Source organism: Castanea sativa, chromosome 2 (genome assembly GCF_040712315.1).
Source record: "Castanea sativa cultivar Marrone di Chiusa Pesio chromosome 2, ASM4071231v1".
Classification (NCBI taxonomy): domain Eukaryota; kingdom Viridiplantae; phylum Streptophyta; class Magnoliopsida; order Fagales; family Fagaceae; genus Castanea; species Castanea sativa.
Genome location: NC_134014.1, coordinates 14,806,786 through 14,824,252, shown reverse-complemented (window position 1 = coordinate 14,824,252; position 17,467 = coordinate 14,806,786). Strand labels below are relative to the sequence as shown.

The 17,467-nt window shown below is 36.2% G+C and overlaps 1 protein-coding gene across 4 annotated transcripts; it reads right to left on the bottom strand.

The window, feature by feature from the left end:
* Window positions 1-11: 11 nt before the first annotated feature.
* Window positions 12-16,745, bottom strand: LOC142625760 (kinesin-like protein KIN-12C). Of its 4 annotated transcripts, XR_012842399.1 has the most exons (36): window positions 15,991-16,745; window positions 15,743-15,898; window positions 14,750-14,833; window positions 14,542-14,661; window positions 14,304-14,417; window positions 14,125-14,217; window positions 13,871-14,031; window positions 13,724-13,798; window positions 13,209-13,296; window positions 13,050-13,108; window positions 12,902-12,965; window positions 12,743-12,808; window positions 12,489-12,656; window positions 12,271-12,375; window positions 11,739-11,974; window positions 11,588-11,657; window positions 11,432-11,485; window positions 11,301-11,359; window positions 9,204-9,270; window positions 9,050-9,109; window positions 6,556-8,521; window positions 6,392-6,462; window positions 4,919-6,226; window positions 4,630-4,737; window positions 3,929-4,092; window positions 3,749-3,821; window positions 3,556-3,630; window positions 3,045-3,284; window positions 2,730-2,828; window positions 2,572-2,646; window positions 2,436-2,494; window positions 1,497-1,608; window positions 1,267-1,380; window positions 885-1,049; window positions 708-808; window positions 12-327 (listed from the first exon to the last, which is right to left on the bottom strand). XR_012842399.1 is itself a non-coding variant. In XM_075799472.1 (35 exons), exons 1-34 carry the CDS (start codon window positions 16,573-16,575, stop codon window positions 912-914), a joined length of 7,086 nt encoding a protein of 2,361 aa, XP_075655587.1. In that variant the 5' UTR covers window positions 16,576-16,745; the 3' UTR covers window positions 708-817; window positions 885-911. The 4 variants fall into 4 exon arrangements, 1 of the variants encoding a protein (XP_075655587.1); XR_012842398.1 differs by having other exon boundaries at window positions 783-1,049; XR_012842400.1 differs by having other exon boundaries at window positions 783-1,049; window positions 11,450-11,485.
* Between the last annotated feature and the right edge of the window lie 722 nt (window positions 16,746-17,467).

Here is a 17,467-nt window from a genome sequence, read left to right as displayed (position 1 = left end):
GGTCATTTGCAGGTGGTAAACAGTTGAAACTTTGTTTCCAGGCTTTAAATATTCAAATACAAAGATTATAATATTTACATTCAATGGCGTGTATAGTAGAAAACCGAGAGCTAAAGAGTTTAAATTGAATAGCACATGGTTCCCCCCCCGCGTCCTAGTTAGCATAATCAACAATGGACTTGCAAATCACACTTATGATGAAAGAACCGCCAAATTAATCCAATTCACCCATCCAAAAGTTAATTAAAAAGAGGAAATAACATTTACAACTTAAACGTTGAGAGTCTGCCTTGGAGTTCGCATGGAAATGTACTGTTCACTGGTTATCTGCACAGAAACAAAAGTAAATTTTATATAACTTGCAACTATTAAAGGAAGCTATATACATATTTTGTAACCTGCTCAGTGTGCATTGTTGATATTTTATTCCGGTTATCTTGATGATGGATTTTCATTTTACATAAGATAAATTTTTAAATTTTACAGATAAAAAGCAACGAAGCATCCAGTCCAGGGTTGGATCGATTGGATTCTTACATTTTACGTTCTTTTTCTTTTTTAATTTGCAAACCTCACTTGCAGGGATGATGAATTTTATATACCAAGGAACAAAAAACCAAAGTTATCAAATGAAGAAGTGTAATGAAAGATAATTAGGGGTAGTAAGTTGCTTCCGTGAGGATTATGCATTATCGTACAGTTATTACCTTTCAATCAATCAAACCGGGCCAGGTCTAAGATACCACCTTCCTTTGGTAGACAATGTATATCAGTCTACGCACCTGTTCTATGGATGTCCACACAAGCCCTGTGCGTCCTGGTCGACATCATGAGTTCCTGAGATTGATAGAATGTACCAAAGGAAGATAAAAAGACATAATTACCATAGCAACTGGGGTTATATGAATCGCCTATCTTTTGTTTCTAATTCCATGTCCACTGGACCGGCGATACTGAGCAATTTCATCATTTACATGAGAAAGAAGCCTTTCAGAATGAGCCAGCCTTTTAGTGAAATCACCATCACCCGGTTTCAATGAGCTGTTGTCCTGAAGATTTAAAAAAAGAACTTAAATGCATTAGTTGTTAGTCCGTTATGGTTAAAACGTCAGAAACATGGCCAAGAGTTTAACAACTTTAACGTATTAACTAGTCTCATTTACAAGGAAAACCAAAGTTCAAATCTCTATTTTCTCAGATGTTGTAACAATTGAATTATCAAAAAAACAAACAAATAAACAAACCGTCATTAACAGTTAATCTTACACGGTGGCTCTTTGAGGACAGTTGAGTTTGCTGTTGCATACTAGGTGCTTTAAGAAGTGATTTTACCATCTCATCCAGTTCTGCTACCCTCCTCTTTAGATTTTTCTTGTCCATCTACAAAATAAAATAGCAGAAAGATTGGGATAAACTTCATCTACAGAAATTTAAACCATCAGCTAAATCTATCAATTCAAGGTTACAAGTTAAGAGGTTGACAGTAATTATCCTACCTTTAACATCTCATTCTGTGCAGAGAGCAATTGATCCCGCTCTTGGAGTTGCTCTACATTCAGCTGGAAAGTAAATATATCTGCTTCTTTCTTATTTATCTCCGATATGCAACTACAGCAACAAGACATACATTGAAATCAACTAAGAAGATGGTGCAAGATCATGAAATCATTAGGCTTTCTACTGAAAAGAAAAATGTCAGCTTTGGTGTCACGTAGGAAGTCTAAAATGATAAGAGCAACAATTGTAAACCCTAGGGACTATTAACATCAGTTGTGTTTCATAGACACCTCAAAGGAGTCAAGTAACACAATTGTGCCAAACACAGGTTTCACTATGATATGTGTCCAGAGAGGTGTCAGTATGAAATGCACCCTTAACTTCGTCTCTACTCATGTCTGAAGACTGACAGGCAATGCTCCGTGGAAATATCTTACTCTTAGGTAATTGGTAGCATATATAAGCGTGCCTTTGACGACAAGAGTAATCTATTGCCTAGAAACATGTCTACCAAGTTCCTGTAACATATACCAAGTATATAACACGAAGGGAAAGACCTAGTAAAACAATGATTTAGAAATGGGCAAAAGATAATTAAAGCTAAACATTGCACTGGCCATTATATGACATGACTAGATCATTTATATCTCCCTTCATAAAAACATGGGATATTCCAGTTGATAGTCACAGACCCAGCACGGTTTCCTTTGACAATTAATTCAAAACTTTAACCAACCCAAAAGGGTGCACTAGTTAGTGACAAGCTTTTCTAAATATGGAGTTAGATCAAACATAATTCCTTGCCATTGACCTTTTTTTTCTCTAAGATGAACTTTGAGTTATTAGATAATCTGCTTCTGGATTCCCATTTTGATATTATAGGCAACATACGTAATACAATTATATGGGAGTAAATGATTGGACCTTCAGAATCTAACCTCTCTCTTTCCTCGAGTAGATCATTAATCTGCTTTCTCAAATTGAGATTTTCTTGCTCCTAACACAGTGAGCACATATATTAGGACCACGACTAAACCAAATGAGTGATAAATCAAAGGTTTTTCCTATAACCACCTTTGCCAGGAATTCTTCTGTTTGCTGATGAGCCTCCTCCACTAACTTTTGAACCTGACACTGGTCTATTAAGTTCTACAATGCACCAAACAGAAAGCAAACAAATGAGAAATGCAGCTATTAACATTCACACTTCAAAATACAAGTCTAAAACTTACTGCATAGTTAGTCATGTCCAATTTCACACCAAGTAAATCCCGAATGACATCATGCGTCATGCTTTCTGCTGCAGCCAGCCTTGTATTCAGCATGCATATCTGCTTCCAGCATAGATATAATTAACACTCTTTTAAAGGGAGCATATATACATGCATGATATGGTTAAGTGCACTACAGGGGTGCGTGTGAGATAGGGTCTTTGTTATTAGGATGAATTGCTAAATAGAATAAAACCACCCAAGAAAATGGCCCTGCCAATACCAGCAGGTTATTGCGGTGGTGTTAACAAATCTATAGAAAGGAGATTATTAAACCTCTTTCTGCCGACTTGCCACCAATGCCTCTAACTCCTCTATACGAAGCCTGGCCACTGACAATTCCTGATCCTTTTCCAAATTCATCTGCTGAACCAAATTTGAAATGCATCTGAATGGTGAGCTGGAGCCCCTTGTCCTAGTTGTGTTTCTCTCACTTTTATCTATCGTTGCAGCAATTGATGTTGAACATGACATATCAGTTTTTACTTCATGAACCATGGCCTCCAGAGTCTTGTACTGTAGAATTTGTGCATAGAGATAGTAAGTCAAGATAAACATGTAAAACGTTCATTTAGGATGAACAGATTATTGAAAGTCAACATCTAATTTAAACACTAAGATATATGCTCAAGGATATCAGTAATTGGGAAATGGCTGTTTCTGACTAACAAGTATATGAGATATTGGCACAGGGTGATTACCTTTGGAATCCTAAGATATATACCCAAGGATATAAATCAAACTGATACCATGCTATTTAAAACTTAGTGAGTGTCCAGTATAGTACCTTTTGTTGGTACTGGGATGCCTGGGCTTCAGCATGCAATACAAGTTCAGCGATGTACTCTTTGTATTGTTTGATCTTCACAATAGTCAAAATCTCAGTGTTAGAGCAGAGAAAGCGGATGATGTAAAATAGTGTTCTACAATTCAAAAGACTTCTAGTGACAATTAAAAATACTAGCAAGTTAGAAAAACACCTCTTTGTCCTGTTCTCCTTTTTCCTCTTCAAGAAGTTTTATCCTTTTCTGTGCCTCATGAATTTCTAGTAACCTACAATACAGCTGTCTACATCAGAATATTTTCTTTCTTTCAACCCAAGGGAAGGTAAACGCAAATAAGAAATATTCCAAATCAAGGAAGAAAGCAGCATTACTGACCTAGATATATGCTCTTCAGTGTGTTCAACATTACTGTTTCCTGAATCCACATTCTCGGTGAAGTTCTCAACAGATGCCAATCTCTGTCTCAAAGCTTGGAGTTCCAGTTCCAGCGAATCTCTGATCAATCGATGCCTTTCCACCTCCTCATCCATTTCATATACCTAAGGGAGGAACCATTCCACACCAGTTGCATAAGAAAATATTACTAGAAATCAGTAGCCAAGACAGCCAAAAGCACACACGCGCGCTCGCGCGCACACACACACACACACACATATATATATATAATATCATAAGTGACGTACACAACTGAGACTATGCCAGTTTGCATGCAGCCAAATGTACTTCTAATACAACTTTTAATAGCTGTTCATCAAAGCTCTGGGATAGAAAAAAAGATTTTTTTTTTTTTTTTTTATGAAGAAAATGGACGAACCTGAGTACATGGGAATTAAACAATGCAACAAATTAAGAGCTAAAACACAAATATTTAGGAACTCTAAAAATGAAGAACAACAATCCCCAATATCCCTCAACCACTCAAACAAAGATCTAAAAAAGAAGAGTTTCAAATGAAGGTAAGATGCTTCAATCCCATCAAACTAACTAGCATGGATTCCCTCCAAATAGACCACATTAAACATAGAGGAATAGCATTTACACATTAGATGAAAAGAAGATAATGCATTGGAACAAACCTTTTTCTCCAATACATTTATGGTACACTCGAGCTCCTCAACAGAATGTTCTAAAATCTTAACTTCCTCTTCCTTTTGTTCAGCATACACTTTACTTGCCTCTGACTCCTACAGAATTAAATTCCAGATCAACCCAAGAGAAAATCCACATGCATATTCTTAATAAATAAATTTTAAAAAGAGTGTGTGTGAGAGAGACAGAGACAGAGAAAGAGATATATATATATATATATATATATATATATATAAAGAGAGAGAGAGAGAGAGAGAGAAGTCCCTAAACACAAACCTGGCGAGCTTCAACAGCAATTGCTTCCTTTTCATCAGCGAATGCATAAGCCATCTCAAGCTTATCATTCAACGATTGGACTTCTTCATAAAGTTGGTCTCTTTCACTAATAACCCTCCTCAAATCATCTTCAACGCATTTAACCAAAGAGATTGATTTTTGTTCAGCTGAAGAAGTTAAATGAAGAATTTCTTTTTCCAACCCTTTGACCACCTGCTTTTGTTCATCCAATAGCTCTTCAGTTTCAGATTTTTTCAAATAGAAATCTTTTAAAAGCACCTTCAACTCAGCATTTTGATCTGAATAACTGTCTATCATTTCTTTAGCCTGCTCAAGATCAGAATTTGATATAAACAAAGCCTTTTCAGTATCAGCTAGATGACCTTCAAGTTTCCTATATTCAACCAATAACTCATCAAGCTGACTAGATTTCATCTCTAGCTCATGTCGAACTTGACTTAAAGAAAATATTAGCTTTTCAGTTTCATCTTTGAAATCCATTGTAGTGGAGGCTGATTCCTGCAACAATGTAAAATCAAAAAGCAAACCTTCTAATAAAACTTCTTTCCGTTTCAATTCATTTTTTAGTGCCAAGTTCTCATAAATGAGATTGTCATCAGATAATCCCAGTTCTTCCTCTTCCAACTTCCTGATTATTTCACTTCCATCTCTTTGATCCATGATTCTCTCACTGGCAATGTCATCCTTATCACTAGAGCAAATAGTTTGCAGATTTCTTAATGGACAGCATTCTTGATGCTTGAATGGATACAAACCACGATGTGCATTAAAATGTGGGAGTTTGCTGACAAAGTCCCCTACATAGCACTGATACAGTACAAACAAAGTTATTTCTTTCTCCATTATATTAGTGCAAATATCTTCTAGCGATGATCTGGAGTTTCTAACTAAGTACAGCATCTCCTGTCCCATAGATAAGGCATCAGAATACATCATGTTGAACCTCTCATCCACGGTCTTTTGCATTTGCGAAAAACACTCTTCAAGCAAAGAAAATGAGTTTGTCATCTCTGCCAAACCATAACTGATTTGATCCTTCAGTAATCCATTCTCTCCTTCTTTCAAACATATTGATGACTTAAGTTGTGCAACTTCTTCAATCAAGCTTGCTCTCTCTACCATCAGCTCCTCACCAGCTTGCTTCCACATACCAGCCAATTGGTTTGCACTCTCATTTGCCTTCAGCAAAGCATTTAACATCAAATCAGCTTCTCTCATTGTAGAACGGGCTTCCTCAAATTTGGTTAAGAAGCTACTAGCATTGTTAATTTTCTCATCAGCAACTACCTGCACGTCAAGAAACATTGCACCGAGTAAGAGGTCAATGACCTTACCAATGAAAGTTTGATGAATGTGAGAAACAAAAATTTTGTTATTGGCCCTTGAAACAGCTACTTTGATCTTATTTATGCAAATAATTTCATAAATTAGCAGTTAGAAATTGATCTGTACCTCCCTTGTATTATAGCGACCTGCTTCAGCTTTCTCCATTCCGAACTTAATATATGGAACATGTATCAACTCTGCCATCCATCAGAAGTTTAATTAAGTCCATTCCAAAATGTATGTTTCTAATAAAATATGTACAAATTCAAGTGGTTCAAGGAAAAATGTACCTTGTCGGATGGAACAATCTCCAACATCTGACTCACTGAGTAGTGTGGCTAACTGAACGTATAGTTTACTAAAAGCACAGAATGCCAACTCTAATTCCTTTCTCAGGCAGAATCGTGTTGCATCATTCTGAACATTTGAAGACTTTGGTAGCTTCTTTGACTTTTCAGATTCTTGATCATCATACTGAACCACTGAGCCTCTGTCAACACTCAGGTCTGTCATATTTATCCCTGCAGGAACCCTAGAGTGGCAAGTGTATAAGATGTCATCCAATTGGATTCCTGAAGCAACACTTTCAGTTGAAAACTCTGAGCCAGAGACTGAACAATCAGCACTCCATGCTTCTGCTTCTGTCGAATCTTCATCCACTGAGATACACTCAAACACATTTTCTTTTGTTTTGACGCAATCTTTAATAAGGTTCAGTACATCATTTGTTTCAGCAAGTTTATCCCTTATCTGACTCAGCATGTCATCCTGTTTCTCAAACTTCAGATATTTATCTGGTTTAATTGAGAGTGATTCAATTCTGCAAAACTGAGAATTTTTATGATTCTCTCTCAATTCCATATATATTTTCCTCATCTCATGAATCTCTTTCACCAAGTCTTGAACTGATTCGCTGTATGTAGTAGAAACTTCACAGACATCAATTTGAAGGGCAGCTATATGCATTTCTAGATCAGTATAAAATTCACAAATAGCATTCTCAGACTCCAGTACTCCTAATCTGGCCAACTTCAGTTGATCCTTAACCTCCTCCAGTGCTAAAACATTAGTGTCAGCCTTCATCCCTGAAAGCTTATGATTGCCCACATCAGTGGGATTAGCCAAATTTGATATTGTAATATCTTTCTCAATGTCATTTCTCTGACCATGAAGCAAAGTAGCAATAGCAGATTTTTCTGCTTCAGTAACATGATCCTTCTTGATTTTGTACTTTCTTTCTTGCATCTTTACCATGCTGGTGTTCTCATTTAACAAAATGCTTGAATGGATTTCCTGTTCAGTGCTCTCATCAGTATCTAGTTGCTGGAATTCATTTAAAGCCATTGTTGCTTCCTTCAAGGAATTTAACTTCAGCTCCATTTCAACAACCATTCTTTGTGCATCTTCCAAGCTTTTTTCTAAGAGTAGAATACTTTCTTCCTTCTCCATGCAAACCCTGGCAGCCCTCTCTACATGTTCACTAATGCAACAACTGGCCTGGGGAAATGAACGAGCAATACCTTCTATCTGACCAGAGGCATCTCTGAGGGATTTAGAACCATCCACAAGGAAGCTTGTTAGTTCCAAGGTTGCCCTTTCCCACTCCATACAAAGTGCCTTGATTTCCTCCTCTTTATCTGCTATTGTGTTTCTTAGTCTTGTATTTTCTTGAGTCATGTAACATAACCTTTCATGAAGTTCCAACTGTAGAGCAGCAACATCTTCCTGCAAGTGAAGAATTGTTCTGCTAGTCTCCATCTCAACCTGTTCACAGACTTGTTCAATTTCGTGCTGCTTAGACAACTGGAACGCCTGATCCTCTTGATATTGATTATTGAGTGATCTGACCTCCTCAAGGTCCCTAGTGATCTTGTCCAACTTGGCTTGCAGGGCCATTCTGTCAATGTCTTCATTTCCCTCCATCAGCGAGCCCATGTTGCATATTTCTAAATTACCTGATGTCAGGAAATGACTTTGAAGTTCTGGTACAGATTGTTTGTCTACCATGTCCTTGTTGATGACCATTTCCATAAGTCTTTGATTCTCCTCCTGTGTATGCTGCAGCTCAGTAATCAGATGGACCTGCTCAGACTCCATTGCTTTAATCAACAATCTAGCATCATTCAACTCCTTTTGAGTATAATCAGGCTGTGTTGCTGCATTCTGGTAAATCCTATTTTGTAAAGCCCCATCATCTGTCTGGGTATAAGATGCTGTATCATCTATGGAGTCACTTTGGATGGATATGTTTTCTTCCTGTAAATGTGGTGATTAATCATAAACTACAACAAAGAAGAAAGAATTGAAACATGTCATCCATGTAAGTCCCTCCCTTTAATACATCCCAAACTAGCATGCTTTCTAGCTTGTAAAAATATCTTCTGAGAATTGAACCAAAAAAAAAAATCTGTCAAAACATCCGAGAAACTTATACATGGCATTTTGAGGAGATCATTGTTGTTAGTTTAAGACATAAAAGAATAATTATTGTCAGGAAGATAAAACATTTGTGGTCAGGCATGCGCAGAATTGTCTCCTTGGGCTATGAATCTTCTCTTTCCTTGTCAACACGACCAAAAAAATAAAAGAAAGAAAGCCATAAATTTCATGTGATTCATTTGCCAAATAGTGCGAAGGCAATGTGATGCTATGTAAACAGTACATGCACAGAAAATGCAACAGCAAAGATCATGTATTTTTCCAAAGGTTAACAGTTTCTGCTTGTGGCAATGGTTAAAAATTAATTGAAAATCTCACTGAAAACAAGCTGTTATAATTTCTCACCATTGAATAATTATCTGTCTGCATAAATTCCTCATGATCCTTGGAGAAAGAATCTGTTACCTGCAAAAAAGTGCAAAAGAAAGTAAATCACCAAAATACAAAGGTTAAGCTACCTCAACAACCCTTCTTTCTATAACTCATCAGCTATACTTACAGAATCAGTCGTAGCTTGACTACAGTTCAAATACTTTCTAAGTTCTGTTCGTAAGTCATCTACTTCTCTACAGATATAAGCCAATAAATGTTAGACCTTCACAACTGCTCAAATTACTATCAGGAAGATGAAAAAAGTAATTAATAGAACCAAATGTCCAGATGATCAGCGCACTTAGTTGTCCATGTAAAATACATCAATATCCTAATTTGTTTAAGCCCAGTGTAAGGGCCATGTGTAGACACCCCATTTTGCAACCCTTATATTATTTTTTAAAGAATATTTTACACCTTTTTTAGCACTATGGGTAAAATGGTAATTTTACATAAGTGGAATTACCTGACCCTAAAATCCATATTTTAAGTGGTCATAGTACAATTAACAGTAAATTGGTCTTTTTGTGTGTTCAAAACAGTGTTAGATCTTTTGTTTTTTGTATGAATGATCCTATTGTTATGAATGGTCTTTTTTTGTGTTCAAATCAATGGTTATAAAACAACAACAACAAAGCCTTATTCCCAAATATTTTGGGGTAAGCTATTAATCCTCGAGAGATTAATAAGAGTCGGCCATATGTATTCTTTTCTTCCATTCTATTATATCAGAAGTCATATTCTGTTTTTGTTACTTCCTTAATTGACATGTCCTTTTTTACCACTTCTAAAGTTCTTTTTGGTCTTCCCCTACTTTTTTTGGTTCCCTCAACTTGAATCAACTCGCTCTCTTTTACTGGTGCATTAGTCGCTCTCTTTTGAACATGACAAAACCATGTGGTCATACTTACTGAAAATGGGTCTTTTTACCAATCATCAAACAGTTGACACTCTGGTAACCTACAAGAGAGCCAATCTATTGAACCTTAGTGCCAATCGGCACTATAGTTATAAATTTGCAAAATTTTTTTAAAAAAATTTCTATATGATTTTCTTTTTTCTGATTTTTGTGAGAGAAAATATGAGATAATATTACCAATTCTACAATTTTTGAGCTGTAAAATGAATTAGAATACCCCTCTCTGTAAATAGGAGAGGTATCCCAACTAAGAAGGGGTCCTAGTTTTCACTTATTGTAGTTTAGAGAATCCCTGGATCCTAGATTACCTACCTGCCCATCACCCGAAGCCATAAATTTTCTTTATTCTCTGCGTACTGTTCATCACAGACCTTTCCACAGCACACAAATCACCCTAGCATCCATAGGAATCAGCAATAAAGACCCAATTCCATTAGTTTTTTAGGAGTTTGCAAAAAATGAATTAAAATACCCCTCTGTAAATAGGAGAGGTATCCTAACTGAGAAGGGGTCCTAGTTTTCACTTATTGTAGTTTAGAGAATCCCTGGATCCTAGATTACCTACCTGCCCACCACCCAAAGCCATTAATTTTCTTTATTTTCTGCATATTGTTCATCACACACCTTTCCACAGCACAAAAATTACCCTAGCATCCATAGGAATCAGAAATAAAGATCCAATTCAATTAGTTTTTTAGGACTTTGCATCAATCAACGCAACCATTGGAACGAAGATCTATCAACAAGCAACCATCTTCAAGAGAATGTATATAACAGGTGGAGGTTTCAAGACAATGATTCAAGACTGTCATAGGAGCAAGAAAGAGAGACATTCCACCCTGAGTTCGCCAGTTGCTTAGAAATCAAAAAAGTGCATGCATGTATCTTTCGTTCCTTGTTAGTTAATTAGTGCTTTTATAGTTTTATTGTGTTTGGTTCCTTATTATCATGTTTTGATAGTACCAAAGAAAAAAAAACAAAAACAAAAACATGTGTTGGAAATAGATTAGTTTCCACATGTTATTTTAATTTATGGTGATTATCATCTTAGATTTTTTTTTATGGTTAGTTGTAATTTCATGATCATAAATCATATGTTCATACATCATGTCTTTAGTCATATTGATTTGTTAGAACTGTAGATACACTTGTTTAGTGGTATTTTCATGTAGGCCTTAGCTAGGGTATTTTGGGGCACTGCTACCCAATTTTAGTGGTACCCCCAATTTCCAAGCCCCTGGAGAATGTTTTTGCTACAACCACTGATTGGAATATGCTTAAAATGAAGTATATTGATTTAAGTACCTGATCAGTTTGAAATTTGTATTCCTGCAATCTTCCAACTCCCTTATAGAACAATTATTCTGCAGTTGAAAAGCACAAATATTAAGAAACATAACAAATTCTATATAATTAATTCAAAAGTCCGTGTCAACCTGATTATCGTTTCTTACAGAGGATGTAAGCTTTCCTTCAAGCACTTCAAGAAGCTGCACGTTGAAAATGTTAAGACAGTTATTAAAGGATCAATGAAGGGTTTTTGCTATTGTAAGAAAGAAGAATAGAAGAAAAGGGAGAAGATCTCCATAGACCTTATTACGTAATTCTGAAACTTCAGCTAGCAATGTTTCTCGCTCTCCTTGTTCATAAAATTTTTGGAACCTGACATGTGAAAGCTACAAGGTGAGTCCTCAGCATCCAGAAAAGAGATTGAGAGATTAATATAATGCACTACAAAATTACAGTTGGAGTTGCTCTTGAAGTCTGATATTCTCCAGCGCAAATCGGGTCAATTCTGGATTCCTATCGGTCCTTGCACGAAGCAACTGAATCTCTTCTAGTAAAGCCTTATTTTCTTCCTCAAGATATGTGTTAAAAGAAAGCTTTCCGTGCACAAGCAACTCAAGTTGTTTAATTTTCTCCTCACGAAACCTTAGCATCATTTTAGTATGTTGAGCATCCTCTTCCCTTTGGCAAGCCTACAAAATATGCCACAATAAGTTACATAATTGTCCATGAGATTAAGCTTGTGACAAACTTGAGAAATATTGTGTGTTTGGGAACAAATTATAAGCCAGCTTTTTACTATTTAACTTTTATGTACAGCTTTTTAAAACCTCATTTTTTTCTTGCTTTTTCAAAATACAAGTATACTTTAGCATGCTTTCAGCAAAAAGCTAAATAAGATGTTCTTAAACAGATACGAATCATCTAATCCTGTCCCATATTTTTCAGAAATAGGAAAATGTAAGACTGCTGAATGTAACAGATATACCAAGTTGTTGACTTGTTCAATTTCAGCTTCTAACTTCCGAACTGCAGTCTCTGCCATTTTTTCTCTCCTCAGAGCACCAACTAAAGTATCTTCCATGCATCTCATCTGCTAGGTAGATTTAAGACAGCCGCCCATACTTATATAATACAAATCTTAAGAGAGAGAGAGAGAGAGAGAGAGAGAGAGAGAGCTAACTATAATGTATACATCAACGTTACCTTTTTGCTCTGGAGACTATGTATCTTATGATTATCAGTCGGATATCTTTCTCCTAAAGAGTCATATTCCTCAGACAGGTCATTCAATCCAGATTCTTCAGAAGGTGGAATACATATTGACATAGACCTTGTAAGGTTATTATGCTTCATTAGAATGGATAACTGGCCCTGTTTGAGTTCAGAAATGCCTCAGTTCTACTAAATAGTGAATGGCCAAGATAAAACTCTCACAAATCTGCAACTATTATCCATACCTTTAACTGTTGGATTTGCCGCTGCAGTGCTGTTACATCACCTGAAGCATCTTCATTCACTTTAGCCTAGAAAATGATGAAAAACAGTAAATTCAAAACTCAAATATTCCTAGACTTCATTGGAAACAGTACACATGTAATTGCATTTAAATTAAGTACATTGTTCTGAATAAGCTTGGCACGCTGGGCAAACTTCAGAGTGCTTAGTGTTTCATTTGCAGAGCTGCGAGGAAAGCAAAAGTTTTGTTAAGAAAAAAAATACTACAGATAAAAAGAATACACTATGAGTTCAAGGAAGGAAATATACCAAATAGATGGGCTGACATTTGCAATAATTGTTGTTTTTGAGTTTCCTCCCAGAGAATCCTGCATTCACAGTTGTAGACGATATGAGCTTCTAATATAAGGTAGCAAGATAAAAGAGTACACATAATTAGTAGGTTCATTTTCAGTTTTAGAGCTTAACCTGAAGTAGAAATGTGAGCCTTGAATCTCTGTAGGGAACATGTCTATGCTTCCCATGCGCTAAATCCACTAAAGACATTATCACCAAGCTAAAAGTATAGAACAAAAATAATTCAGGTTAACCAATTATAGAATGAAACTCTTACACATTAGCATTAAAGACTTTTTAAGACTAGATTCAGCATATATCTTAATTTGATCAATCACAATAAAGGTTTTGTTTGCAGAGATTCATCCTGGAAAGCTATTGACTGGCCAACTCGAAGATTATATTCAGCACTATCTAGCATATCTTACAAAGTTGAAGGCGAATGTCCCCCACCAAATAAATTACAGCACAAATCAATAAATTTATTTCCAAGGCGGGCATTTCAGATAAAAATGCTTAGCAACACACTCCAAAAGACTATATATACTATAATGGTGCTGCATGTGACAATGGAAAGAAATTATTGCAAGACACTGCAATGTATTTAGAGCAAATCAACTGAGACACTTGTTTTTTCAGTTAGTTACCCAAGAGTTGACAAAGATTTGTTTATATTTGCTGCTTCTTTCAAACGATCTCCCTCTGCACCAGAGCTTTTCTGCCTGAATCAGTAAGCAAGTTAGCGTAGCTTTGTAGAAAAAAACAATGATAGAACTGATGTGGAATGTAATTACCTTTCGGAACCAGCTAGATCTACTAAATTTAACCTTGCAAATCTGAAGTGAGTCATGGAATCTTTCTCCCAGCAGCTTTCAATAATACAGGTAAAAACACTGTGGGAGCGGCTGCTCTCACTGTTCATATGAGTCGCTGCCATTTTCCTGTTTGCAGCACCCTGTGTTTGATAGAAGTATGCCAATCACATTTGTGACATAAGATGTGATAGAATAACAACATTTAAGCAACAAAATTCACCAGAAATTCCCACCTGTAACAGAAGTTTGACAACATCATTAACAGTCCTCACATTACGCTCTGTGAGGTTTTCAACATATACCCCTTTTTTCAAGTCTTCTCTGAGCTGTAACAGGAGAATGAGTTTGATAATGGCCATTGAATGAAAATCTAATGAATTAACCATGAGTAATATGGACAAATATACATTACTTGCAGATTAGTTGATGAAGGCTCCAAAAGATCTGTTATCTGCTCATTATATATCTCTAGAAAGGAACATTTGCAGCTATACTTCAGCTTTTCATCCCTTCTGCTTTCTTCTTCCTAAATGAGTTCTAGTTAGATATTATACCATAACTAAAAGAACACCATCCATAATCCACATTAAACAAGCAGTCAAGCATGAATGGTCAAAACATGAAAAACAGTAGAAATGTGAATATCGCACCGCTCTAATTCTAGAAAATAAATATTCAAAAATGCGTGGAGTTATCCCGCAATCTTCATTGAGATTTCCCTCCGTCTCATATATCTCGCCCATCATAGTATATGTTTTGCCACTTCCCGTCTGCAGAAAAACACTGCGAGCTTCATCATCTTGTTCTATGATAAGTTGATAGCAACTCAAACAATCAGGAAAACCCATCATCACATACCTGACCATATGCAAACATGCAGCTATTATAACCAGACATGCAATTCTCCACCATGGGCAGTCCAGCAACTACAAACAGGTTTTCCTACACCAAAATTCATGCCAGACAGCACATAAGCATCCAAATAAACTTTCACTCATGTTCCGTTTAGTTGCTAAGAAAATAAAGGAAAAGAAACCAACAAACAAAAAATATGAAGCTCTATCTGATATAGGAAAAAGAAACAAAACAAACAATATCCTCCACTTAATTGATCTTAATACAACTACAGCTAAGTTGAGCCCAATTTGCCATATTTTAGAAATCCAAAACAAAATAAAGCCGAAGAACTAAACAGCTTCCTTTCCACTTCATACATTGGTACAAACTTCAGTTAATATTTCTGGAACCCAAAACAACTTCACACCAAAGAATTAATCCCTTTAAAATACATTATACACGCAAGCAAACGGATAAATTTTCAAACAATACCTATATTGTTAGAATACTATAGGAAAACTATAGATACTGTGGACTATGATTTTGTACAGAACCACAGGCAAGGAACCCTCTGTTTTTGCGTATTCCTAGTGACACAACATTGTGCACAATTTTCTAACAACTCACTAAGGTGACAAGTTGTGATTAAAACAACATCACTTTCATATGGACCCGGTACCACTAACACCACTTTATTATGCATCAATCATAACATGCCGCCTCATCAATTGTGAAAAAGTCATGAAATTTTTTGTCTAACTAAACTTTTTTCTTAAGTGTTGTGCCTTAAGCTCTTCAATTAAATTCAACCACGTGGTAGCATTGACCAACGAACCACGTGGTTGAATATAACTATCTTTTATAAAGATGACATTGTTTTTACTGTGTTGATCAATACAACCATGCACTTGAATTCAATTGAAGAACCTAAGCATCCACAATATCTATCGTATTCATATAGCATTTAAACATAGATTATGCAATTCTATATATAAACATGGATTATACAAGAACCTGTGATATGGTCTCGCACGCTATATGATCAAAGGTGAATCTGGTTTCAGGATGACCAAGCCACACCAAAGTCTGCGCACTCTCTTGCCTTAAGCACTGACCAAAACCTTGTGAAACTCTCTCCATAGCACTCAATGGTCGAATTCGTATCAGCACCTGAATCCAACAAACCACACATCACAATCACAATCACATCCACACCAACCTCTAGAACACATAAAATTTAGCTCAGAATTCAGTTCACAAACCTGTACATTGTGATCTGTCCAAAACGAGGGGTCTTGAACGAGCTCGAAATGTTGAACTTCCACTGGAAATTCACAATTAGAAACTGAAGTATTTGAAATTGAAACCCTTCTAGAAACCCTAGAGGAGCTCCCTCCTCTCCCTCCATTGTACAAATTCCAAGCTCTGCTGCTCAAATTACAAGCTCCATTAGCTCCACCAATCGAAGGCCTCGAAACGCTCTTCGCCGGAGTACTCTGGGTTGAGTTCGGCTCCGACTGTGACTTTGTTCCGACCCGAGCCGAAACCCTAGGATTCACGTAACTGTGACTCGCATTTCCAACTCTATCCGAAGCTTCAAGCTTCTTATCCAAAGCCCGAGTTGATCGAACCGCTTCGAGCTTGTGATGAGAATCGAAATCGGTATCGTGGAAATCCTTTTGGGACTGAGATTGCGATGGATCCTGAATCGTATTCAGAGGAGTTCGTGGAGGTGGAAAGTGAATCGGATTCAGCGAAGCTTCGAACTCGTTCTCGTTTGATTCGGGGTGCGTGTTCTTCGAAACGTTTCGAGCTACGAATCGAGACGTGGAGGTTTCTTTGGACATGTTGGAGCTTCGAAATTTTTGGGAGAAAAGAAAAGAGAACTGTTTGAATTTAATTAGGCCTGGAGTTTGAAATTGAAGCTCGAATTAGATCCATGGAGAAGAAGAAGGAAATGGAGGATTGAGAATGGGACAGTGTCAGCGTGTTGAAAGGTGAAAGCTCAGTAAGTGACAAATAAATGATAGAAATAGTATAAGCCCGCTCGTATTTCAAATTTAAAGTGATTGCTTTTTGTAGGTTAGCCCCTGGACTATTGAGAATATTGAATTGACACCAGACGGATTTTTATTTATTTATTTATGGGATAGATTTTGTTGGTTAAGTTTTTTTTTTGTTGAGCAGGTAGTTTTTTTAAATATAAATACAATATAATTTTAACATATGGCGACCATTTCATGATAATTATTATTTATTGTCAAGCCTAAGACACCATTTGAATTTTTTTTATAAGCAAGGTCTAAACCCCCAAATCTCTTATTTGATAACCAAAAAAAAAAAAAATTACCAAACTAACTGAAACTAACCTTTAAAGTTACATCTAAATCCTTTTTTTTTTAATCTAATAATTACAATGGAAGAAGAGGGATTTAAATTTTGAACCCTTACTCTTGGACATTTCCATTAGAAACACTAAGTGTACATTTAAATACCGCTTATATTTGCTGAAAATTAAAAACAATAAAAAAATATATTTCGATTACTGTTCATTTGTCTGTTTACACTGTTCATGTCCCATGAATAGTGCAAGAGAGTGCAAGAGGCGCTGGACTTTAAAAAAAAAAAAAAAGGCAAAACGTGGAACGTGAGACGTGGACGCGCAAACCAAACGGACACTAAATCATTTGTTAAACAATGGCTATTTTTAGCTCTTTTTTGAAAAATAAAATGTAACAT